This window comes from Bubalus kerabau, chromosome 8 (genome assembly GCF_029407905.1).
Source record: "Bubalus kerabau isolate K-KA32 ecotype Philippines breed swamp buffalo chromosome 8, PCC_UOA_SB_1v2, whole genome shotgun sequence".
NCBI lineage: Eukaryota > Metazoa > Chordata > Mammalia > Artiodactyla > Bovidae > Bubalus > Bubalus kerabau.
In genome coordinates this window covers 53,323,730-53,349,489 of record NC_073631.1, presented here as the reverse complement: position 1 = coordinate 53,349,489, position 25,760 = coordinate 53,323,730, and the positions used below count along the sequence as shown (strand labels likewise).

Genomic DNA, 25,760 nt, shown 5'->3' with positions numbered 1-25,760 from the left:
ATGCGGGCCCCAGCGCTGCTTCTGGTTGTCCTGGCTCCCGGTAAGTGTGTTGCCTGGATGCTCCTGGAATTTTTCTGTATTTTGTGGCAAGGTGGAGGAGGGGGTGGATTGTGGGGAAGAGGGTCATACTAAGAAATTAATGCTTCCTCTTCCTCATTATTTTTTGTTGCTTTTCCCATTGCAGTCATGCAGGTATCTTCCGACTTGGTGTTAATCACTAGTAATACTGGAGAGACTGCTTCCTTCCCTTGTGATCTTACACAAGGGGCCACCTATATCCACTTGTACAAACATGAGGAGGGGACGGCCCCCCGACGCCTTTTATACTACGACAGCTACAACTCAAAGCCTGTGTTTGAATCAGGAATCAGTGGAACAAAATACCATGTCTATAAGGGCACAGGGAGGAGGTATACATTTGCAATCCTAAATCTGCAAGCAAGTGATTCCGGCATATACTACTGTGCTATCTGGGATAAGCACGTTGGTTCAGACTTCCTGTACACTGCACTGGAAATTTTGCTTGTGGCTGAAAATCACAGCCCTGATATCAGCGGCTGCTTCACTTCCTCCCCCAATTTCTTTTTACTCTAAACAAAGAAAAACCCAGAACTCAATGCCCATGAATCAAACTTTATATTTGATGGCCACCTTCTACCTCCCCACAATAGCCATAGTTTTTCCTAAAAACAGGCCTCCATCTCCTGTCTGTAGGCAAGCAGTCTGGCAGGCAGCATATTCTCAGCTCTCCCAGAAGCTGGTAGAGTTCATATTATTTTCTCTTTAAGACAGACAGAGAACCTAGAATTATCTGTGAGGGGAGATATTTAGGAGAGGAAAATGGAAAGACTAGATAATACTGAACCATTCACCTGATGATTATCCAGAGAAAATGGCTGGGAATAGAGCATCTTTATTATCCAGGAGTATGAAGAATGAGAAATGATGGAATGAAAACTCGGAGTTCTTGAACCTCAAGCTGGTATCCAATTTATCTTTTGGACCAACTGGTATCTCTCTCACATAATCAACAAGGGCATGGTTGACCTAGTGAAAATGTAGGGGGAAAAGTGATTGTTTTAGGTGTTGGTGGTTGGTGGTTTAGTCACTAAGTTGTGTCCAACTCTTGAGACCCCTTGGACTGTAGCTTGCCAGGCTCCTCTGTCCACGGCAAGAATTCTCCAGGCAAGAATATTGGAGTGGGTTGCCATTTCCTTCTCCAGGGGATCTTCCAGACCCAGGAATTGAACCCAGGTCTCCTGCATTATTGCAGGTAGATTCTTTACTGACTGAGCTATGAGAGAAGCCCCGGTGTTGTATTCTACTTATACCCTCTGTTGAAGTTCAGCCCACAGCCAGAACTGTCTTCAACATGTAAAGCCAAAGCTTCTTTCTACCCCCAGTCCCTACCATTAACAAGGCCAAGTGCCAAACTAGAATGAGACTTATCAGATCATAATTTTCTCAATAATTAAAATTAAAGAACACTTTGGGTGAACAATCAAAGAATGGTATATATTTCAATTGAAAAGTTATATAGCCAAGGGTTGTGGCTGCCTTATGGGGCTAGGTTTAAGGAAGCAAAATTGATATTGAAATACAGAAATGTCAGCTCACGTGTATATGGTCTCTTGTGCATTGGTTCCTCAAATGTGTACCAGTGTCTGAGCTTCTAGAACAGTGTTTCTCAAACTGTGGTCCATGTACCACCTGCATCAGAAGTACCTGAATTGGAATAAAAGTGCATGTTCTGGGTGGCACTCAACAGAGTGAATCAGAATCATGGAACGAAGGCTGAAAATGTGCGTTTTTTGGTAGGCTGCTAGTGATTCTTCTTCAGGCTGATTGTAAGTCTTGCTGCACTAGCACAGGAGTGCCTACTAGAATAGTGTTCATGGTCTTATCCCCACCCCGAAGCCCCATCTGTCTTGTTGCATCCTGGGCGCTGCTGCTCTCCAGGTCATCACATTTCTCTATCAGAATCTCAGAATAAAAAAAAAAAGTCTCACACCACAAGTCAAAGCTTCAGATTCTTCTTAGTTCCGTGACTGCAGACAGCAAGGAATTGGATAGTAAATGCACTGCCTTTAGCTTGCTCTACTGCATCAGCAACCACACTGTAACTATTTGCAGCTTTAGGAAAGCCTGAAGCATAAATATATTTTCGTTTATACTTTTCCAATGGTGTTAAGACTTTGTTTTGCCATTTTGATTCCTTGATCCACTTTAATTTGAATTTTTGTGTATGAGTGTAAGGTAGCAATCTTAATGTGGAGATCCAATTTCTCCCCCAATTACTGACTAATGCATTATTATATCACTGTTTTTCTTTGCACTTTGTGATAACTACTTTTCCATGTACTCACAGAAACCCTTATGATCTCTCCCTCAGTTTCCATTCTCTGTCTCTGTTTATACAGGTCAATTTCTCTAAGGACACAGCTATAGGTAGAGACACTATATGTATGAGAAACAAAGACACATGTAGGATAAGCAGTATGCTATACACAACCCAGGGGTGATTGAAGAAATCAGAGGAAATAAAAAATACTTGAAGACAATGAAAACGGGAAAACACCATAAAAAAAAAATCTGTGGTATACAGCAAAAGCTGTTCTGAAAGAAGTTTATAGTGATACAAGCCTACCTTAAGATACAAGAAAAACCTCAAACAAACAGCCTAATCTTACACCTAAAAGAACTAGGAAAAAGAACAAATAAAAACAAAGGTAAATGAAAGAGAATAAAAATCAGAGTAAAATAAAATAGAGACTAAAAAATCACAGAAAAGATCAATACACCAAGAGCTGGTTATTTGAAAAGACAAACAAATTGGTAAACCTTTAGCCAAACTCATCAGGAAAAAAAAAAGAGAGAGAGAGAGAGAGGACTCAACGATACAAAATTAGACATGAAATTAGAAGAAGTTAACAGCTGATACCACCAAAATACAAACGGCAATAACTCATTACTACAAATAATTACTCAATACATGGCAAGAAAATAGACTGCCTAGAAGAAATGGATGCATTCCTAGAAATGTTCTAAAAAGTACAAGTTCTCCAGCAAGAATATAAAAACAGGGGGAAAAAAGTCTCTTCAGCAAGTGGTGCTGGGAAAGTTGGACAGATGCACATAAATCAATGAAGTTAGAACACACTCTCACCCCATACCCAAAAATAAGCTCATAATGGCTTAAAGATTTAAACATAAAACTTGACACCATAACTTGCCTAGAAGAAAGCATAGGCAAGACATTCTCTGACATAACTCATACCAATGTTTTCTTAGGTCAGTCTCTGAAGGCAATAGAAATAAAAACAAAAATAAACAAATGGGACCTAGTCAAACTTACAAGCTTTTTCACATCAAAATAAACCATTAAAAAAAAGACAACCAATAGAATTGGAGAAACTATTTATAAATGATGTGACCAACAAGGGCTTAATTTCCAAAATATGTGAACAGATCATACAACAAAAACAAAAAACAAACAACCCAGAGGCAAAGTGAGCTGAACACCTTAATAGACATTTCCTCAAAGAAGACATACAGATGGCCACTAGGCACATGAAAAGATGCCCAACATCACTAATTATTAGAGAAATGCAAATCAAATCTACAACAAGGTGTAACTTCATGCCAGTCAGAATGGCTGTCATTAAAATGTCTGCAAATAACACATGCTGGAAAGGGTGTGAAGAAAAGGGAATCTTAATACTGTCAGTGGGAGTGTAAATTGGTACAACCACTATGGAAAACAGTATGGAGGTCGCTTAGAAAATTAAAAATCGAATTACCGTATGACCTAGCAACCCCACTCCAGGCCATATACCAGGACAAAACAATCATTTGAATAGTGCCTGCACCCCTATGTTCATAGCAGCACTATTCACAACAACCAGAACATGGAAACAGCCTAAATATCCATTGACAGATGAATGGATGAGGAAGATGTGGTACATATCTATAATGGAATACTACTTAGCCATAAAAAGAACAAAACACTGCAATTTGCAGCAACATGGATACAACTAGAGATTATCATATTGAGTGAAGTAAGTCAGAAAAAGACCAATACCATATGATATTACTTATATGTGGAATCTAAAATATGACACAAATGAATCTATCTTTGAAACAGAAACAGACTCATAGACATAGAGATCAGACTTGTGGTTGCCAACAGGGAGGAGGAGGAGAAGAGGGATGGACTAGGAATTTGGAGTTGGCAGTTGCTGCTGCTGCTAAGTCACTTCAGTTGTGTCCAACTCTGTGCGACCCCATAGACGGCAGCCCACCAGGCTCCCCCGTCCCTGGGATTCTCCAGGCAAGAACACTGGATTGGGTTGCCATTTCCTTCTCCAATGCATGAAAGTGGAAAGGGAAAATGAAAGTGAAGTCGCTCAGTCGTGTCTGACTGCAGCCTACCAGGCTCCTCCGCCCATGGGATTTTCCAGGCAAGAGTACTGGAGTGGGTTGCCATTGCCTTCTCTGTTGGAGTTGGCAGATGTAAACTATTACATTTAGAATGGATAAACAACAAGATCCTACTGTATTGCACAAGGAACTACAGTTAATATCCTGGGATGAATCATAATGGAAAACAATGTTGAAAAAAAAAGAACATATGTATGTGTAAAACCAAGTCACTTTGCTATACAGCAGAGATTGGCACAAATTGTAAATCAACTATGCTTCAATTTTAAAAAAAAGAGAGAAAAAATTCTCCAAATTTCTTCTTTTTAAAAATTAAACATTAAGTAAAGATGTCTCCTGTCCTCTTCCCATTCCAAGATTTTCTGCCCAAGGACTCAGTTAGTCCCCTACTCATAGCTCAGGCGATAAAGAATCTGCCTGCAATGCAAGAGACCCAGGTTTGATTCCTAAGTCGGGAAGATCCCCTGGAGAAGGAAATGGCAACCCACTGCAGTATTCTTGCTGAAGAATCCTATGGACAGAGGAAACTTGTGTGCTACGGTCCAAGGGGTCCCAAGAGTTGGACCCGACTGAGTGACCTTCATTCATTGTTCTTTATAACTCACACTTTTAGATGCCTTTTAATACAAACCTTTTATGATACAAACCTAACTCAATACAAACCTAACTCAGCAGTGGCCACAGGACTGGAAAAGGTCAGTTTTCATTCCAATCCCAAAGAAAGGCAATTCCAGAGAATGCTCAGACTACCGCCCAATTGCACATGCTAGTAAAGTAATGCTCAAAATTCTCAAAGCCAGGCTTCAGCAATATGTGAACCATGAACTTTCTGATGTTCAAGCTGGTTTTAGAAAAGGCAGAGGAGCCAGAGATCAAATTGTCAACATCCCCTGGATCATGGAAAAAGCAAGCGAGTTCCAGAAAAACATCTATTTCTGCTTTATTGACTATGCCAAAGCCTTTGACTGTGTGGATCACAATAAACTGTGGGAAATTCTGAAAGAGATGGGAATACCAGACCACCTGACCTGCCTCTTGAGAAATCTGTATGCAGGTCAGGAAGCAACAGTTAGAACTGAACATGGAACAACAGACTGGTTCCAAATAGGAAAAGGAGTCCATCAAGGCTGTATATTGTCACCCTGCTTATTGAACTTATATGCAGAGTACATCATGAGAAACGCTGGATGGAAGAAACACAAGCTGGAATCAAGATTGCCGGGAGAAAGCTCAATAACCTCAGATATGCAGATGACACCACCCTTAAGGCAGAAAGTGAAGAGAAACTAAAAAGCCTCTTGATGAAAGTGAAAGTGGAGAGTGAAAAAGTTGGCTTAAAGCTCAACATTCAGAAAACCAAGATCATGGCATCCGGTCCCATCACTTCATGGGAAATAGATGGGGAAACAGTGGAAACAGTGTCAGACTTTCTTTTTCTGGGCTCCAAAATCACTGCAGATGGTGACTGCAGCCATGAAATTAAAAGACGCTTACTCCTTGGAAGGAAAGTTATGACCAACCTAGATAGCATATTCAAAAGCAGAGACATTACTTTGCCAACAAAGGTCTGTCTAGTCAAGGCTATGGTTTTTCCTGTGGTCATGTATGGATGTGAGAGTTGGACTGTGAAGAAGGCTGAGTGCCGAAGAATTGATGCTTTTGAACTGTGGTGTTGGAGAAGACTCTTGAGAGTCCCTTGGACTGCAAGGAGATGCAACCAGTCCATTCTGAAGGAGATCAGCCCTGGGATTTCTTTGGAAGGAATGATGCTAAAGCTGAAACTCCAGTATTTTGGCCACCTCATGCGAAGAGCTGACTCATTGGAAAAGACTCTGATGCTAGGAGGGATTGGGGGCAAGAGGAGAAGGGGATGACAGAAGATGAGATGGCTGGATGGCATCACTGCCTCGATGGACGTGAGTCTGAGTGAACTCTGGGAGTTGGTGAAGGACAGGGAGGCCTGGAGTGCTGCTATTCATGGGGTCCAAAGAGTTGGACAGGATTGAGCGAATGAACTGAACTGAACTGAACTGAACTTTTATGATATTTGATAGAGAGCTATTTTTTCTTCCAACATATAATTAATAGTTCATAACTAATTTTAAGACAATCCGTCATTTCCCTAAATTTAAAAATGCCTTAATTATATTTTTATATTAACATATGCTTGAAGGATTTGTTTTATTCATGTCTCAGTATTCTTACTCCATTATCATGTTATGTCAGTAACTTTGCAATAAGGGTTAAAAGCTGCTATGCCAAATTAGTTATTAAAAATCATTATTTTAATAAAAAATTTTAAATTAATTTATATTTACTTTTTATATCAATTGAAAGTAAATATAACTAGCTCAGCCCCAATCTTTACAACATGGAACAAAAAAATAAAATGTTACCTTAAGTCTCATTGGAATTAGTCTATTTATACACATGATTTTAAGAAGAGTTTGCATGTTTATGACATTGAGCTTTACCTTCATGAATATGATATGTCTCTCCATTTATGCAGGTTTAATTTTATTCCCTTTACTAAAACCTTATACTCTGTCTTCTTACTGTTCTTATATTTAATAAAACTTATTAATTACATAACTCTTTAGTTACTCTTTTGCATTTTATTGCTTAAATCTTTCATGCATTTTGAAAAACAAACAATTCCTAAAGCTCCCGATAATTCTGCTCATGGTCTTGGAATAAGGAAAATCACAGGACAAGTTTTCAGAAAGGAACTGAGGGGACATCGTTCATGACTACAATAGATGGAAAGGGTATATGACAGCCTGAAGTACTAACAACTTAGAATTCTCAGTTTTTTCTGTGGACATTCTGTGGATCATGAGATCTTATTTCCCCAACCAGAGATTGAGCCCAGTAAAAGCAGTAAAAGTGCAGAGTCCTAACCACTGTACTGCCAGGAAATTACCATGAACTCTCAGTTTAAAAAAAAAAATCTATCTAAATATAATTGGCATCTGAATCTCTCATCCCCTCCCATTGTGTTGGGACTGTGAGCTGAGCTCCTGTGAATGGACAGTTGCCCAACATGACCTCCTCTTACTTTCATCATTGGGGCACAGGAACTGATTGCTCACGGGACTTAGACCATGAACAAGTGCATCTGGAGTAGACATGGAGGCAGTAAGAGCCTGTCCTGTCTGGTCCTGGAGGATGGGCAGCTCATCTGTGCTCAGAGGAGTACTCAGCTGCTCCTGCCAATTTCTTTCCCCTTGTCCCAAGATGAGTGGCTTGAAATTACAGAATAGCCACGAAGAGACTTCTTTTGCCTATCAGAGAAATGGATATTGTTTTCAAGTGTGAGTTTAAAGAAAGTATTATTTCAACGGAAAGAGAATTCTGCAAATTTCTTTCTTTATCCTGCTGCTAAGTCACTCCAGTCACGTCCGCCTCTGTGCAACCCCACAGACGGCAGCCCACCAGGCTTCCCATGCCTGGGATTCTCCAGGCAAGAACACTGGAGTGGGTTGCCACTTCCTTCTCCAATGCATGAAAGTGAAAAGTGAAAGTGAAGTCGCTCAGACGTGTCCGACTCTTAGCAACCTCATGGACTGCAGCCTACAAGGCTCCCCCGTCCATGGGATTTTCCAGGCAAGAGTACTGGAGTGGGGTGCGATTGCCTTCATCCTAGGAAAAATTATATTAACTAAGTCATCATAGGACTTATTTTCTCATGTCCCTTTACCTTGGTAAAGAATTGTGCTGCCCAATGAATGGAGAGCTTTGTTCACATTTCTCAAGTATACACGTGTGATGGCTGATGGGGTATTTGCATTTTCACTTACTGAAGGTTTTCCTCCTTTTAGCAATACATTCCCAAATCACTAAACAGCCCTGGTGTTTGTGAAAAGAGAATTGCCTTTCAACTGATGCAAACTCTGAGCAGTTTCAACAGAACTGAACACCTGGAAATAAAAAAAAAGTCTTGATTCTTTGCATACCGTTCCTGGAAATTTAGAAACCCAGGTGGTTAACCAGCTGGTGCCAGTGATGTGTTCTTTTCCTGTTTTTATCCTTTTCATCTTCACCAATGTTTTCAGTGATTACTACTCCTTGGAAAGCAGATATTTGGGTCCATTTATCTGAGGAAAGTGGCTTCCCCAGTGGATCCCTGAGTCAGGAAGATTCCCTGGAGAAGGAAATGGCAACCCACTCCAGTATTCTTCCCTGGGAAATCCCATGGCAGGTTACAGTCCAAGGGGTTGCAAAGGAGTCGGACACATCCTAGTGACTGAATAATAACAACAAATCAGAGGAAAACTTATAAAACATTGGATGCCGTGAAACCTATATCCAAGGACTTCCAAAAGAATTCAGATCAAACCGCCAGTATGAAGTTTTTTGACTTCTAGTCACTTTATAAAGGTAGAAAAAGGCTGGATTATTGTAGGAGCTTTTACCATTGTGATAGCTCAGGCTGGAGGAAGATATTTGGAGAAGGAGCTAACATCATAGTAACTCCTCCTGGTAAGTATCATTTTTCTATTCTTACTGTATTCATAAAACACTGAGAGATGCTTTGTAGAAACAACCTGGGGTCGCCCTGATATGGCTGCCACATTCTTGGCCTCAGCATCTAAACAGTAGTTTTACAGCTATTGGTCACTGTATATGGAAACTAAATCACCTTGTAAATGGTTTATTCTTGTCCCTGCTTGTAAGCAGTTGAAATTTGTGTTCTAGAAAACACACACGAAATAGACTCAGGCTAGATAGTAAAGTATTCTGAACCATGTCTGTCTTATTGCTTCGTTTATCTTTCTATATTCCAACATAAATAGCATATTATATCATCATATTGGTATGTTATTAGTTCAAGTTCCTTTTCTTGTAGGCAGTCTATTAAGTGAGAAACACTTTTCTTACTATCTCTTCTCTATATTGTGAGATAAAATACTGTGCTCCTGAATCTCCTGCAAAACCAATATTCCTGATTTTCATCTCATCCCTAAGAGCAGTGGAAGGAAATTCTTACAGTAAATGATTATACAACATTGATAAACCTACTTCTTATTACTGTAGCTTCTTAGAAGGAGGCTGAGATTATTTGAAATTTAAACTATCTCATCTCTTGTGAAATTATCTGGACATGGACCAGTTTGTGAGCTCAATGAGCCATTTCAGCTCCAAAGTTCATGAAAGTGTCTTCATGGCTGGGCATTCTCCTTTGCTCTTTCATTCTCTCAGCAAATATTTATTGAGGACAGTTTCTGTGCTGGGAGCTGCAGACAGAGTGTGAACAAGACACAGAACAAGTTCCAACACGAAACAGCTTCTATTCTAGTGGAAACGCATTCTAGATTCTGGCTTAACTGAGACCTGTCTTCTATGGTCCATGGCTGCAGAAGTAGGATGTCTTGGATTGTTGAGCTTGGTGTAATAGTTATTGCTTATAAAAAACATATCTTTTGTTTGGTGGAAGATTTTGATGAAATGGCCTCAAACCATGCCATTAAAGAGAATTTTAATATTAGTTAATATTTACTGAAGGATAGACACCATGATCGGAGAAGGCAATGGCACCCCACTCCAGTACTCTTGCCTGGAAAATCCATGGATGGAGGAGCCTGGTAGGCTTCAGTCCATGGAGTCGCTAACAGTTGGACACGACTGAGCGACTTCACTTTCACTTTACACTTTCATGCATTGGAGAAGGAAATAGCAACCCACTCCAGTGTTCTTGCCTGGAGAATCCCAGGGACGGGGGAGCCTGGTGGGCTGCCGTCTATGGGGTCACACAGAGTCGGACACGACTGGAGTGACTTAGCAGCGGACACCATGATACGTAGTTTCAATGCCTTATACTTTCCTCACCAGTTATCCTTTCATTCCCATTTTATAGATAAAAAAACTGAGGTTTAGAGAAGTTTAGTTACTTGCCTAAAGTCACATGACTAGCTACTGTGGCAAAGTTTGGGATCCAGTAGAAACTTGTCAAAGTAAGAACACTGGATCATTATGTGATATTTGAAACATTAAGTCATGTCTTTATATCCTGAATATTTACCCTTCTGTAGCCTGACCTGGATTCTGTAACTAACTATTAGTAATAGCTCATACTTTGTATTGCTGCTCACATGTGAAAGCAATGCTCTTGCTTTTAATCATAGCACTGAAATGACGTCTCTTTCCCTCACAAAGATCATGCATGTAAGTCACATGAATGTGCATTTATTAAACATTCAGAATATGTGTCAGTTCTATCTCAATCCAAAGAAGTGAATTAAAAACAAGAAATAAGAAAGCAAGAAAAAAATGTAGTGGAATAGATACCCTATATTAACCGACCAAAATAAGCACACCAAATTTTCAAATATGTTTTCCCACCACAAAATTTAAAAAAAGAACTTCAATGTGGAAGTCTTTAGTAGGAAAATGAAGTAAAAAGGGGACATTGCCTTCAATATCCAGTTTATAAAATGGAGGAAATGGTCTTCAAACAAATATGTTTATGCTCCCAAAGCATCAATGCAATGGGCACCAAACTGTAATCCAACTTAACAAAGGAGAATTTGAGTACCAGGCATCCTGCCATTTTTGTGGTCATTTGTCATAAGGCCCATACCTGGAGCTGCAAGCTGAACTTTGGGCATGAACTGGATAGATTTTTTGAAGCTGAAATTTCTGGTAAAATCTTGAGCTACCCATAGATTGTGCTGTTGTTGGGGAAAAAGCCATTTGTTGTGGACAGCAGAAGTGACATTCCATATACTGGCTGCATACGTTAGGCTTTAGCCAATGTTCCCTTTGATTTTGTTCACCCTGGAAATGCAGCAAATACGACAGAACAAATGACTGCCTATTAACTGGGTGTGTGAAAAGCTGTGATACAGGCTTGGAGAATCCCAGACATATCAAAACACAGAGGGATGCCAACAAGTCATCCGTTGCTATGGATCTACTTGTAAACCCCAGATACTGAATTCCCATCAGATAGGCAAGATTTGCTCCCATGATATTAAAATGTCATGTTGGACCACACAACTATCACAAATAAAAATACTACTAATAATATCAATGATAATGTAGTAATATTTACAATCTCTTACCTCTATATAATTTTTATTCAAATGACTTTTCAGATCTTGTTTCATTTTGAGCTCACCAAAACACTAATAAGGATGGTCATTTGACTTAACAGTAGCACCATCATTTTCAAACAAATAAGGTACCCAAGGCGTTAGTTTACTTGATTTGCTCAACCACAGAGCTTGTTAGGAGCAAAATGAACCAGGACCAGAAGCCTAGTGTCTTGAATTCCAAGTCATCATAGTTCTACTAGAATTTGAAGAAATCAGAGAAGCTAATTAGTCTAAAGTTTTTGATATGACTTGAATCACTGTGGAATAATTACATGAAAAACTTCAATGATGGAGCAAAACTCATTGTCACAGGTAGGTATCAGAAGAATATAATTTTTTTTCAAGGTAATGGAAGGTAAGAAATAATTAAATAGGAATGATATTTCCCAAAAATGGGAATGTGGATGGGAATTAGATGTAGAGGTTTAGGAGAGATTTTACCACAAATTCACATGGTAAAGGAGAGCATAGACAACACTGTACAAATATAAAAAATTTGGCTTCGTGTCTGTGTGGACTTCTGGCTCATGTATAATGTACATAATCATCATGAAAGTATTTGGCCCAGGATTGAAGTTTGTCATTACAGGTAAGTTTTATGAGTTAACATGTCTCCTTTCCTGATGCTGAAGGGGTATTTCCAAAGAAAGTGGGCTTTGGAGTCAGGCTGACCTGGAACTTCCGATCCACCACTAACTACGTATGTGAACATGGACGTTATTCTCTGGACTCAGTCTCCTAATCTGTAAAATAGTATAACAGTATTATCCAGCAGGGGTTGTATGAGAATTAAATGAGACAGTGTGATGAAGTATTTAGCACGTTGTCTAATGCATCAGTATTCGTGTCTGGATAAGCCCGTGGACAGAGGAGCCAGGCGGGCTACAGTCCATGGGGTTGCAAAAAGTTGGACACAACTGAGCACTGTATGTTTTGTTGGCTAACACGTCATATGTGTTGGATAGGTGTTTATTCAAATGTAAAGGGAAAATTGCATCCAAGAGGCAGAGTGTTGGTAGCCAGACTATTGATGAATTGAAATTCTTCAGAGGATGCAGCTGTACTATTAACAAATGGAAGGTTATCTTATGGTTCCCTCACACACATAAATTGAATTGGAAGGTATCTGTCTCACTTTAGCAGACTTTGGTACATGGCAAGAAAAAATGAGATTAAAATATGTTTATTTTTTATATGTCCTATTGTTCTATGTGCTTTAAATCTTAATCCTTTAATTTAATTGATATCATTTTTAACAACAACATTTATTGGCTCTAAAATATATAACCAGTAAGCTTGGGCTTCATGCTCATACTTATCAGAAAAAAGTTTTAATTTATAAAGAAAATGATCAAGAAGTGAAGTCAATTAAATATAGATAGAAATCTCATGAATTACAAATTCTTATTTAAGTGTGAAAGAGCTTCAATTATTTAGTTTGTAAAAGAAAAATGAGAGGGGGTAAAAAGAGGGAAGACCTAAATCACTATCAACAAAGTATATGGTTGGAGAAATACAGTGTCTTGCTTTTATAATGTGTAAAATACCACTTGTACTAAAAGCAAGATGTATAAAATTAAAATAGCACATTACAACCCAACTTTATTTACAACATGAGTGAAAAATCAACCCTGTCTGCTTACTGATTTAGAAGAAAAACCAGGAACTTTGCTGCACAGGCAGAAGTTTCCAAGAATTGTCTTTTCTTCTCAGATGAGAAGTCCAATTTCTCCCTTCTTAAGATATTTCCCCGTGAAGGACTCTCCCAGTGGTCCAATGGCTAAGACTCCACCTTCCAATGCAGGTGGCACAGGTTCGATCCCTTGTCAGGATATATACCTCATGCAGCTGGTGGAAAAAAGAAAATAGTGGCAGTAAAGCAGTTCAGCAGCCTTAGGGGGCAAATTCAAATTATAGGGAAAACACCGAGAGCCAGAATATTGTGTATTATTCAGTTCAGTTCAGTTCAGTCGCTCAGTCGTGTCTGACTCTTTGTGACCCCATGAATCGCAAGGCCTCCCTGTCCATCACCAACTCCCGGAGTTCACTCAGACTCATGTCCATCGAGTCCGTGATGCCATCCAGCCATCTCATCCTCTGTTGTCCCCTTTTCCTCCTGCCCCCAATCCCTCCCAGCATCACAGTCTTTTCCAATGAGTCAACTCTTCGCATGAGGTGGCCAAAGTACTGGAGTTTCAGCTTTAGCAACATTCCTTCCAAAGAAATCCCAGGGTTGATCTCCTTCTCAAGATAAAACTTCAGATGAAATTCCAAAATAAAATGTGCTTTTGGTGAACATTTTCTGAATTTGGAAAAATTCTAAGTAGATTACTTGATAGGTTTAGTATAAGAGCCTTTCTGAAAATACATTTTTTTTACATGAAAGTATAGTTAGTTCACAACGTTGAGTTATTTTCAGGTATACCGCAAAGTGATTCCGTTTTTTTGTGTGTGTGTATTATTTTTCAGATTCCTTTCCATTAAAGGTTATTGCTGCTGCTGCTAAGTCACTTCAGTTGTGTCTGACTCTGTGCGACCCCAGAGACAGCAGCCCACCAGGCTCCCCCGTCCCTGAGATTCTCCAGGCAAGAACACTGGAGTGGGTTGCCATTTCCTTCTCCAATGCATGAAAGTGAAAAGTGAAAGTGAAGTAGCTCAGTCATGTCTGACTCTTTGCGAACCCATGGACTGCAGCCTACCAGGCTCCTCCATCCATGGGATTCTCCAGGCAAGAGTACTGGAGTGGGGTGCCATTGCCTTCTCCGATTAAAGGTTATTACAAGATATTCAATATACTTCTCTGTTCTACATAGTAGGTTCTTATTGTTTATCTATTTTATATAAAGTAGTGTGTATCTGCTAATCCCAAATTAGGAGTTTGGGATTAATAATACATTTTTAATAGAAGTTTTGGAAGCACCGTTATACAATCAAGGCTCTATAAATAACATGCTGCTCTACTCCAAAATCTGGAGTGCTTCAGGTATAAAATTGAGAGGTCATATAAAATTAGAAATAAAGAGAATTTCATCACTTCAGAATCAGGCATAGGATCCACATCTGGAGCTCAAAGTTCAGCTTCACAGTATACATGTCAAGTACACATGGGTGTTGATTCCCATTCTCAAAAGTAACTATATTGCTTTGTAAAACCAATAAATTTTCTCTGGGTATTTATTTTTATGGTTCATTCCAGAATCAGTTAAATGAAGAGTGAGAGTCCACAGAGTTGCAGAATATGAGAATGTGTTATTTGGACAAAGAGAGCATAAATTGCAAAACACAGGATGGGAAAGAGAAGTAGTTTAGAAGCTAGCAAACATTTTCACCAATACAGAAACCATCATACCCAATTGCCCCTGCCGCCCCTATTCCCACCACCCACCCATCCACTTCAAAACAGGCTCCAGTATTATAGAACAAAAGAGATTTTTGAAAAGATAACTGGGGACTTCCCTGGCAGTCCAGTGATTGGGACTCCACATTTCCACTGTAGGAAGCATGGATTCAATCAATAAACATGTTCATGAATGTTGGAAGTCTTGATGTGGGGTATTTATATGAGATATTTAAAAGTCATAATCACATGGACAGAGGAGACTGGCAGGCTATAGTCATTAGGTCATGAAGAGTCAGACAGGACTGAAGGGACTTGGCACGCACACAAGATGCACCCCATCTCTGCATATGGAGAAAAAGTGAAGGTCAAGTTATAATCCAGCTCTGCTACTTAACAGCTGTGACTTTGGGCAAGTTCCATGAAGTCTTGAACTTCTCTGGCCTTTAAAAATAGAACAGTACTAAGCACCTAACAGGAGAAGGCAATGGCACCCCACTCCAGTACTCTTGCCTGGAAAATCCCATGGATGGAGGAGCCTGGTAGGCTGCAGTCCACGGGGTCACTGAGAGTTGGACACGACTGAGCGACTTCACTTTCATTTTCACTTTCATGCATGGGAGAAGAAGATGGCAACCCACTCCAGTGTTCTTGCCTGGAGATTCCCAGGGACGGGGGAGCCTGGTGGACTGTCATCTCTGGGGTCGCACAGAGTCGGACATGACTGAAGTGACTTAGCAGCAAGCACCTACCAACGTACTGTGGATGAAAGGCCATAGTGAGCAGTAGCCTTCTGTTCTTTTACTACTCACTAGGTTTTTCCAAGCCACAACATGTTGGTGTTTCTTTAACCATTCTTTTTAATTACTATTCCATATTGCCCTACAGAGAGAAACCTCGAGGCAGACACTTCCCCCAAGCCCACTGTTTTTCTTCCTTCAATTGCTGAAATCAACCATGATAATGCTGGAACATATCTTTGTCTCCTGGAGAAGTTTTTCCCTGATGTTATTACAGTTTCTTGGAGAGCAAAAAATGACAGAAGAGCTCTGCCATCCCAGCAGGGAAATACCATGAAGACCAAGGACACATACATGAAGTTCAGCTGGCTGACCGTGACCAAAAACTCTATGGATAAACAACATGTATGTGTTGTCAAACACAAGAAAAATATAGGAGGAATTGATCAAGAGATTATTTTTCCTTCAATAAAAGAAGGTGAGTGAATATAAATGTAAATATAACCTCCCCAAATACTGTTTTTCAAAGGCAATACCCACCTTTCCGGCTAAGTGTAAATGAAAAACAAACAAATATGTCTTGATAAAATGATGTTTCATTTAATGGTAGCTATCTCCCCATACGATTAAATTAGGATAGGCTTTGAAACATAGAAAAGAAAAAATTTTACTTCTCTCATCCTCAGTTTCATCTTCCAAAATATTAAGATCATATGATGTTTAAGTGTTAGAGTTGTTGTATGGATTAAATGAAACAACATATGTGAAAGCATCGAGCAACTTAGCACACAACAGATCTTCACTGTTGGGGATCTTGGTTGGTCAGGAAATAACAACACTTACACATCTTTCAGGAATGTCCTTCAGCAGGCAAAGTCATTCTCAATTCAGTTCTCCTTTACAATTCCAAAGCAATGAGTTATTAAATGACAAAATGGTGTTAGTATAAGGGAGCCAAATTGCAGCTCAGCAAAAAGAATAATTTGACCAGGTGGTTTTTTAAGGGCTTAGGTTTTTGAAATTTGTATTTTACATACCACTATAAGATAAAATTAGTAATCAAAGATTGGGTGATGCTAAAGTGTACAAACTTACTCCCATTCTACATAATGAATGCATTTCTTGCTATTAGAAAAGGTCTTTCAAGATATTTTTATTGCAGCCCTAGCACATGCCAGGTCTGGAGGGATGTACGGATGGACACACTGGGGTGAATTACTGCCCAAGGAGGATGCATTACAGTCAAGAGAATATACACTTTCCTTGATGACTTAGGGTCACCTGTGATCAAGGCATGACATCTCAAAGCAGCCCCTGTGAGCAGATGCTGGACATGCCCATGCAGTGTGGGCAGAGAGTTGGGATGTGCCTTGGCCCTGGCAGTGGTCCTGTAACTCACTGGACTCAGGATTTAATGTCCTGCATGTTCACCTAACAGACCAAAGGCTCCAAAGCGCCCATCAGAAGGAATCATTTTGTGCTTTTCCCTGTGGCTAGGAAACCTTTTTCGGAGAAGGCAGTGGCACCCCACTCCAGTACTCCTGCCTGGAAAATCCCATGGATGCAGGAGCCTGGTAGGCTGCAGTCCGTGGGGTCGCTAAGAGTCGGATACGACTGAGCGACTTCACTTTCACTTTTCACTTTCATGCATTGGAGAAGGAAATGGCAACCCACTCCAGTGTTCTTGCCTGGAGAATCCTAGGGACGGGAGCCTGGTGGGCTGCCGTCCATGGGGTCGCACAGAGTCGGGCACGACTGAAGTGACTTCGCAGCAGCAGCAGGAAACCTTTTTAAAGCCGTGGGAATCAAGCACATAAAATGTGCATAGATGTTTGCTGTGCACCAGACTGAATTTCTGAAGTAAGTTTTTATCTTCTCTGATTCTTAGTTTATCCAATGATCAAATCAGGTTTGAACACTTGTCTTGGTTTTGTCCTGGGGCTGCAATGAAGAACAAATGAAATAACATCAGAGAAAACACTTGCTTTCCAAAATATGACATCGCTGTACCTATTCATATATTCATCATATCCATTTATATCCTCTTCTAAAACTAATGAAAAATAAAATTACAAAAATAGCTCTAAATTTTAATTTTTATTCTAACGGAAAGAAGCAAATTTGCAGTTTAATGTAATCGTGGCTTTAAGTGTCCTACTTAAGGACACTAAAAGTACTAGTTTTAATTTTTCTTGTAACGAGAAAAAAATAAGTATATAAGTTTCATTGTGACGGTTACCATATTAGAGAGATATTCCAGTTCATAATGTGTTTTACCTGAACACAATTCTGAAACAAATGCATTCCAAGGGTTTCTAATGGCTGTAAAGCTAATGATGGCATTTCGGTTAATGTTATTCTATAGCAAACTTCCAATGCTGTTTCTTAAAATTATTTTGTTTTTGATAAAAGCTAAGAATATAACATGAAGTACATATTAATGAAATGATTTTACAGAGAAATAAATCTAATCTGGTCCTAGTTATTGACCAACCTTCACTGAGAAAGAGAACTTAAACACATAGAGTTGATTATAAAACTTTATTACTTTATTGTTTCTGCCTCAACCAATGCATGTTAATAAGAGATTTGTTTATCTTTTAGTGAATAAAGTCATTGTAAGGGAATATATGTATATTACACATGCATATATATTGCAATATACTGCTACTGCTGTTGCTAAGTCGCTTCAGCCGTGTCCGACTCTGTGCAACACCATAGACGGCAGCCCACCAGGCTCCCCTGTCCCTGGGATTTTCCAGGCAGGAGTACTGGAGTGGGGTGCCATCGCCTTCTCTGATTGCAATATACACACACGTAGAAACATATGTGTATGCGTGCGAAGTCGCTTCAGTCATGTCCAAATCTTTGCAACCCCATGGACTGTAGACCACCGGGCTACTCTGTCCGTGGGTCTCCAGGCAAGACTATCAGAATGGGTTGCTGTGCCCTCCTCCAGGGGATCTTCCTGATCCAGGCACCAAACCTGTGTCTCCTGTGACTACTGCCCTGCAGGTGGATTCTTTACTGCTGAAACATACTCACAGTATCAAATAATGGGCACAGATGATTCATTAATACTTGTTCTCATTTCTTGTAGTTATCACCTCACTTGTCCCTACGACTGAGCCTCCTACTACTGAGCCTCCTACTACTGAGCCTCCAAATGATTGTTTGACCGATGAAAGCAGTAAGTTTTTGTACAGATTTATCCTTATGTCATGTTTTAGTCTTTCTTTCTTCCTGTTGAACTTCTCTGTTTAAAGTGGAAGAGACCAATTATCTGAAATTGTGGGGCTCATCATTGTTATAGTTTTACTGATCATCTCTACTGTCATCTGTCAATAGATTATATACATATGTGTATGTATATATACACAGACACCATATTATACATACATATGCACTCACTGTAAAATAATGAGTGTGGACAATTGATTAACACTTGCTTCCTTTGTTTTTATAAGTTACAGATACTGGTTCTAAAAAAGCTTGTCTGAAAGATGGAAGTGGTAAGTTTTGCTTATGTTTGCTTTTAAGACATCCTATAGCACTTTTTTCTTTCCTGATCAATTACCTTTCTTAAAAAAATGTTATTTATTTATTTTTAAATGTAACAAAGATGAATATTTTGAATGATGCAATTCAAAAAATAAGTACAATTCAAAAAAAATGATACCAAAAAAAGGTACAAAGGTATTTCTTTGTGAATTCACAAAGAAATAGACATCATAAACAGTTAGACACCTAACAACAAAGAAACAAAGATACCTTAAGCAAAAATCAGAAGAAATATATGGGAAAATAAAAAAACATATAATAATGAGACATATTAACATTTCTCTGAGAATATTTTATCAAGCGCAGAAAAAATAAAAATGGGAGCATCTTGAATGATGTCATTAATAATTTAAATATATTAGATTTCTATTTATATTAATTTATCTTAATCTTATATCCTATACAAATATATTTACCGTTTTATATCTCATACATTGTTATTAGATATCCATAGGCCATTTAGAAAAACTGACAAAGATAAACATTCAGTTCAGTTCAGTCGCTCAGTCATGTCCGACTCTTCTCGACCCCATGAATCGCAGCACGCCAGGCCTCCCTGTCCAACACCAACTCCCGGAGTTCACTGAGACTCACGTCCATTGAGTCAGTGAGGCCATCCAGCCATCTCATCCTCTGTTGTCCCCTTCTCCTCCTGCCCCAATCCCTCCCAGCATCAGAGTCTTTTCCAATGAGTCAACTCTTCGCATCAGGTGGCCAAAGTACTGGAGTTTCAGCTTCAGCATCATTCCCTCCAAAGAAATCCCAGGGCTGATCTCCTTCAGAATGGACTGGTTGCATCTCCTTGCAGTCCAAGGGACTCTCAAGAGTCTTCTCCAACACCACAGTTCAAAAGCATCAATTCTTCGGCACTCAGCCTTCTTCACAGTCCAACTCTCACATCCATACATGACCACAGGAAAAACCATAGCTTTGACTAGACGAACCTTTGTTGGCAAAGTAATGTCTCTGCTTTTGAATATGCTATCTAGGTTGGTCATAACTTTCCTTCCAAGGAGTAAGCGTCTTTTAATTTCATGGCTGCAGTCACCATCTGCAGTGATTTTGGAGCCCCCCAAAATAAAGTCTGACACTGTTTCCACTGTTTCCCCATCTATTTCCCATAAAGTGATGGGACCAGATGCCATGATCTTGGTTTTCTGAATGTTGAGCTTTAAGCCAACTTTTTCACTAAACATTACCAAATTTCTAAAAATTGAATTTTTTTGTCAATCATTTATACACATATATTACTTTTGAAATTATATTCTGTTATAGGTTATTACAAGATAGTGACTATAGCTCCTTGTGCTAAATAGTAAACATTTGTTTCTTGTTGCATATCTATTTTTTTAAATTAGAAATCTAGCATCTTATTCAAACTAAGTCAAACAAATGAAATCAAAATGTCATAATTCAGATTGGCTGGGCAGATGAAAACATGTGCATGTATGTACTCCCATTTACCATGTCACTCTGCTTGACCCCCCAAACTGTATGTAATTGTTTTATATGTTAGGTTAATCATGTTCCCATTATGGCTTGCTATTGTAATTCTCTTTTATTTTTTGTTTGGCTATTGATTGTGAAAACTGATACGCATCTTTCACTATTGTGATTATGAAATGGCAACCCACTCCAGTGTTCTTGCCTGGAGAATCCCAGGGATGGGGGAGCCTGGTGGGCTGCCGTCTCTGGGGTCGCAGAGAGTCAGACATGACTGAAGCAACTTAGCAGCAGCAGCAGAAAGCATGAATTTTTACCTATCAATTACCTCTTGAACTTCCTTGGTTAATGTTAAGAAAAAGTCAATTATTCCTGAACTGTGGTGTTCATGCATTTAATCAGAGTATCTCTCCTATCTGTGTTCGCAGATCTTCTATTATATATACATGCATATTAACGCATACATAGTTAATCACATTTGTGCCATTGTCTAATAATATACATGAATGACTGACAATACAATTGATTAATACCTGCTTTTCTTTCTTCTAGATACTAATTCTACAAAGGCATGTCTGGAAGGTGAAAGCAGTAAGTGTTGTCTTTGTTTGCCTTTGTGTCATGTTACAGCACTTTTTTCCCTCTGGATAAACTTGACTTTTGGACTTCCTTGATATAAGGTAGAAAAAACAAAATGTCTGGATATTGCAGAATAGACTGCATATTTTAAGTAAATCCATTATTCCTGAGTAGTCATCTTAACACATTAAATGCTGGTTTTGGTGTAAGATGACTCTAAATGAGAGGATGAACTGATAGGCTCCAAATTATTTCAACAGCGGGCTTCACCCAGTTGTGTAGATTTTGTTTGTAATAATTGCAGAAACTTGATATCAAGTTGCTTCTAGATTGTTTTTGAGTTTTAGCCCTTGCTGGTAACTAATACATGAACTGACACTTGCTGAGAGCTTGATATACATAAGGTGTTGTGCTGTATCTTATGTGAATATTTTTTTGCATCATAACACTCCTATGAGGTGGTGCAACATTTTCCCATAACTTTTCAATGAGGGCCATTAGCCAAAATTACTTAAATCCCTTGTACCAAGCTCCATAGCTAGATATAAGGATTCAACAAAGGCCATCTGAATCCATGGTTCAGACACTTACTCAGTTCTCTATTCCATCTCTAAGATATAGAAAAAGAATCCTAAGACTGAGGCCCTGAAACAGGGTGGACCCATGGGCAGGGTATAAGTGCGTGAATTTCCAACTATCACAGACAGCACTTTAACCCCAGTTCTTTTATTATTAGTTGCACGAAGGTGGGTACATTACTTCTATTTCTGGGCAATAGTGCCCTCTTCTGCCAATAGGGAACAATTGCACCCAACTCAGTTATTACAGAGATAAGGTCACCTATGTGGAATGTCTCCCACAGGGTATCCATTTAGCTGGCACAGGATCAGTACTAGTTGGTGACCTCTTATCCCTACATGAAGGTTCTCAGTGGATTTAGAAGCACTGGCAATGGTCCTGCTGATCCCTCCTCTGTTCCCAGTGTGTCAGGGGGCCTGGAACTCAGCTAACATCTGACCTGACTCATGGCCATGAGTGATGAGCATGTCCCTCCTCCTGAGATCCTTTCCACATCACATACTAGTGATTCTGGAGTTCTGACTCCATGAAGGTAAAGCATAGAAAAGGGAAACATACAGGAAGAAACTCAGCCTTGTAGTCCATTGAGTAGCAAGTCAGGCCCAGTATCATTGTTAACTGCTTCTTGACATCATGTATTTCTTGCAAAACGTCGAAGGAGAGTAAGTGCAATTATCCTATAACATCAAGGGCACAAGGTTAGATATCTAAGAAAGATAGATGACTGAGGCATGAGCTCCTAAGGTTTTGGGGATTTTGGACTAACCACTCTCTTCCATTTTGTACAAAGTTCTCTTTACTAAAACCTTCCACCCACCTCACTGTGTCACAACCACATTTCCCTGGTTTATCCCCTTCATAGGAATCTCACTGGTGCACAACATGTAATGGCTCAGATGCTTCCACATCAGCAGTTCAACTTGCTGTTTATGCTTAACTTTGATGTCTGGGATATTTATTGCACACAGAAATGCAGGACTACAGAGCAGCTAAGAATACCTTCTTCAGATTCAGGTTGCTGGGATTGAAATGTGATTTCTGGTGCTTTCGAAATGTGTGACACCAAGCAAATTATTTCTTTCTGTCCTCAGTTTACTGGTAAAAGGGGGTTGAAAATGATAATCTCATAGGTTATTTGAAAACTTAACTAAGATTAGAATCTTGCATGCAAAGCTCTCAGAATAAGTGTTTGACATTTGGTTAGGGGTTAAGAAACGTCACCTGTTATTGTTACTCAGAGATGTGATGGGGCAAAAAATGCAAAATGCTATTTATGATAGATATTTTTCCCATTTGGACTCATTCTTTAAAAACACAACCTTGCTTTTTAATATTTGGGAAGGTTCTGTTGAATTTAGTTGAGGTCGTTGATTGACTGGAATTGTCAACTAGATTCTGAGTTGTTCTGGTGGTGGTGGTGCTCATGATGGTTGCATCTGTTTTCTTTGGGTTTGGGGTGCAGGGGTGCCACTTCTTTGCAGATCACCAGAAATCATTGTGACCACTTCCGTGAATATGTGCTCTCCTCTCCAAAGAACACTTGAAACTAACCAAAATGACTTCTCCTAGGTACCCTGCAGCTGCAGCTCATGAACACCTCCGCCTATTACACCTACCTCTTACTCCTGCTCCTGAGCGCAGTCTACTTTGTTGTCATCGTTTCCTGTGTGTTTAGGAGAACAAGCGTCTGCTGTGACGGGAAGATCTCGTAATGGGGGGGCTACCGAGAGGTCAACTTTTCTTCATCATCTACAGTCCCAGAAATCCTCTGCTTGCTTTTTGGTTTGGGTTATCTCAGTTCAGATGTGTATTTATCTATGATGTCATAATTGTCCCACCCCCAAGTCCTTTCAACTCCTGAGCGCACACTGTGAGCAGCTCCCTGTCTCTTCCCTCAGCACCTCCACCCAGACCACGACCCTGACCCTCCCTGTCACACACCCTGGGGAAGTCAGCTTTGCTGCTCGAATTCTGTACTTAGATTTTCATAACATGCACAATAAATACAAAAGAATCACAAGCCCCCGTTTTGTCTGTGTACTTTAATTTCATGAAATCTAACAAGGTGAGAAACAGCATGATAACCAGGCTATCAAATTCAGCGCTGATTGTAATAATGGTCAACACCACATTTGTAGGTCTCACTGAGATGGTGGTTATGGTGCTTTCTCTGGGGCACCGGCTGCAAGATGACCGGTGGATCTGGTCCAACAGGAGCCAAACAAAGGTGCCCGTGTTCCTTCTCTTTCAGAGTCACCAGAGGCAGAATCATTGGGTTGGGGCATTCGGATAGTGACAATATAACACCCAGCATGACTTGCACTGCGTGTGCTCAGATCTGTGCTAGGGTCTCACAAGCCTGACTCCAGGTCCTCGTGTTAACCCCTGATGAGACCTGCATCAACACCAGAGGAGCATCGGGTGGAGGATGAAGCATGCAGACTGTGACCGTCGAGGGCCTGGGTTTGAACCCTGAGTCTGTATTAGCACTTGTGTGATCTCAGATAGCTCTTTGAGCGCTCTGTGTCATCATTTCCTCATCTGTGTAATGAAGTTACAGAGCCCTGTCTCCTGGAGTGTGAGGATTAGATGAGTCCATGATGCCTGGTCCATGCAAGTTCTTGACATTAGTATCTATTGTCAGTAGTTCCTAATCTACTGTAGGAACAATAGATTCCTCACATACACAAATGCACTGAGATTCATTTCTAAGCTAACTTCCCTGCAAAGAAATTAGATGTAGATGGAACAGAGACTCCGTTTCTACTGTTCATCAGGTAATCCCATTAATCATTTAAGAACCCCTGGAAGGAGCAACAGTTAAAGTTCACAGTTTATATGTTGGAGAGGTTAATTTGTCTGTTCACGGTCACTATTTTGTAAATAAGAGTCATTCAGGTTTTTCTGAACCTGGAGCTCACATTTTGTAATCTAGTATCACATGGCTTTCCCTTGGTTCACTTTCTGCTGGGAAAAAACAAACTACGACAGGACAAAACACACACTGCTTCTTTACTAAAGGCTTCCTCCAAGGATTCGGAGAGAATTTTCTTAAGAATTTGTGATTGTATCTGTCTTTTTCTTACGTATATACTCTGGTTTCCACATATCTACTCCCGTGGTTGTCGACATGGTGGAAATCCTGCCTTATTCTATGTGTGTGGTTTTACAACTTCTTTTTCTTTTCTGCTGAAATATTTGTTCATGTCTTTCAACCATCTTTCCTATTGAGTAATAATACTAATACACAGGACACTCATTACATGTGTTTCTGTGTATTTCTGTAAGTACAGACATAGAACAAAAAGTTAAATTCATGGTAGAAGGAAGAAAAAATAAGTTAGTGTACATTTTCTATTTCCTCTAATGAATCCTTTTAAAGGAAATTTTTTATGTATCAGAATTGAAACACTGTCTTATTTAAAATTGGAAAAGCTTATTGTTTGTTTCTCTGTGTATAATCGGCTTCAGTGTGTATGAAACAAGTTCTTAGGCAATTAAACAAAAGTTCCCATTTGAAAACAAAAAGAGACCAACCAGATAAACAATGGTGGTTTAGTTGCTAAGTCTTGTCCAACTCTTGAGACCCCATGGACCATAGCCTGCTGGGCTCCTCTGTCCATGGGATTCTCCAGGCAAGAATACTGGGGTGGTTGCTATTTCCTTCTCCGGGGAATCTTCCCACTCCAGGAATCGAACATAGGTTTCCTGCATCGCAGGCAGATTCTTTACCGACTGAGCTATGAGGGAAGGCCTTAGATTGATCCCTTGGTTCCCCTTAACTTGATTAGTCCTCTTTAGGTAAAATACATTGCCTTCATCTTAGAGATTTGGAAATATTTATTCAATGGGAAGAAATAATGTAGTAAGTACAGAAGCCAGGAGGGGAAACTTACCTTGGCTATTGCACAAACTGCTGTGATGAACGTTAGGGTGCAAGTATCTTTTCAAATTATGACTTTCTCCAGATATACACCCATGAGT

At 39.7% G+C, this 25,760-nt stretch overlaps 1 gene segment (V, D, J or C); it reads left to right on the top strand.

Annotated features, from left to right (window-relative positions):
- LOC129658552 (T cell receptor gamma constant 2-like) lies at positions 1-23,542 on the top strand. The segment is given in 9 exon segments: positions 1-40; positions 185-487; positions 1,484-1,493; positions 8,867-8,922; positions 15,763-16,092; positions 18,715-18,804; positions 19,082-19,126; positions 21,171-21,209; positions 23,346-23,542. Coding segments are annotated over 9 exon segments (1,056 nt in total).
- The last annotated feature ends 2,218 nt before the right edge of the window (positions 23,543-25,760 follow it).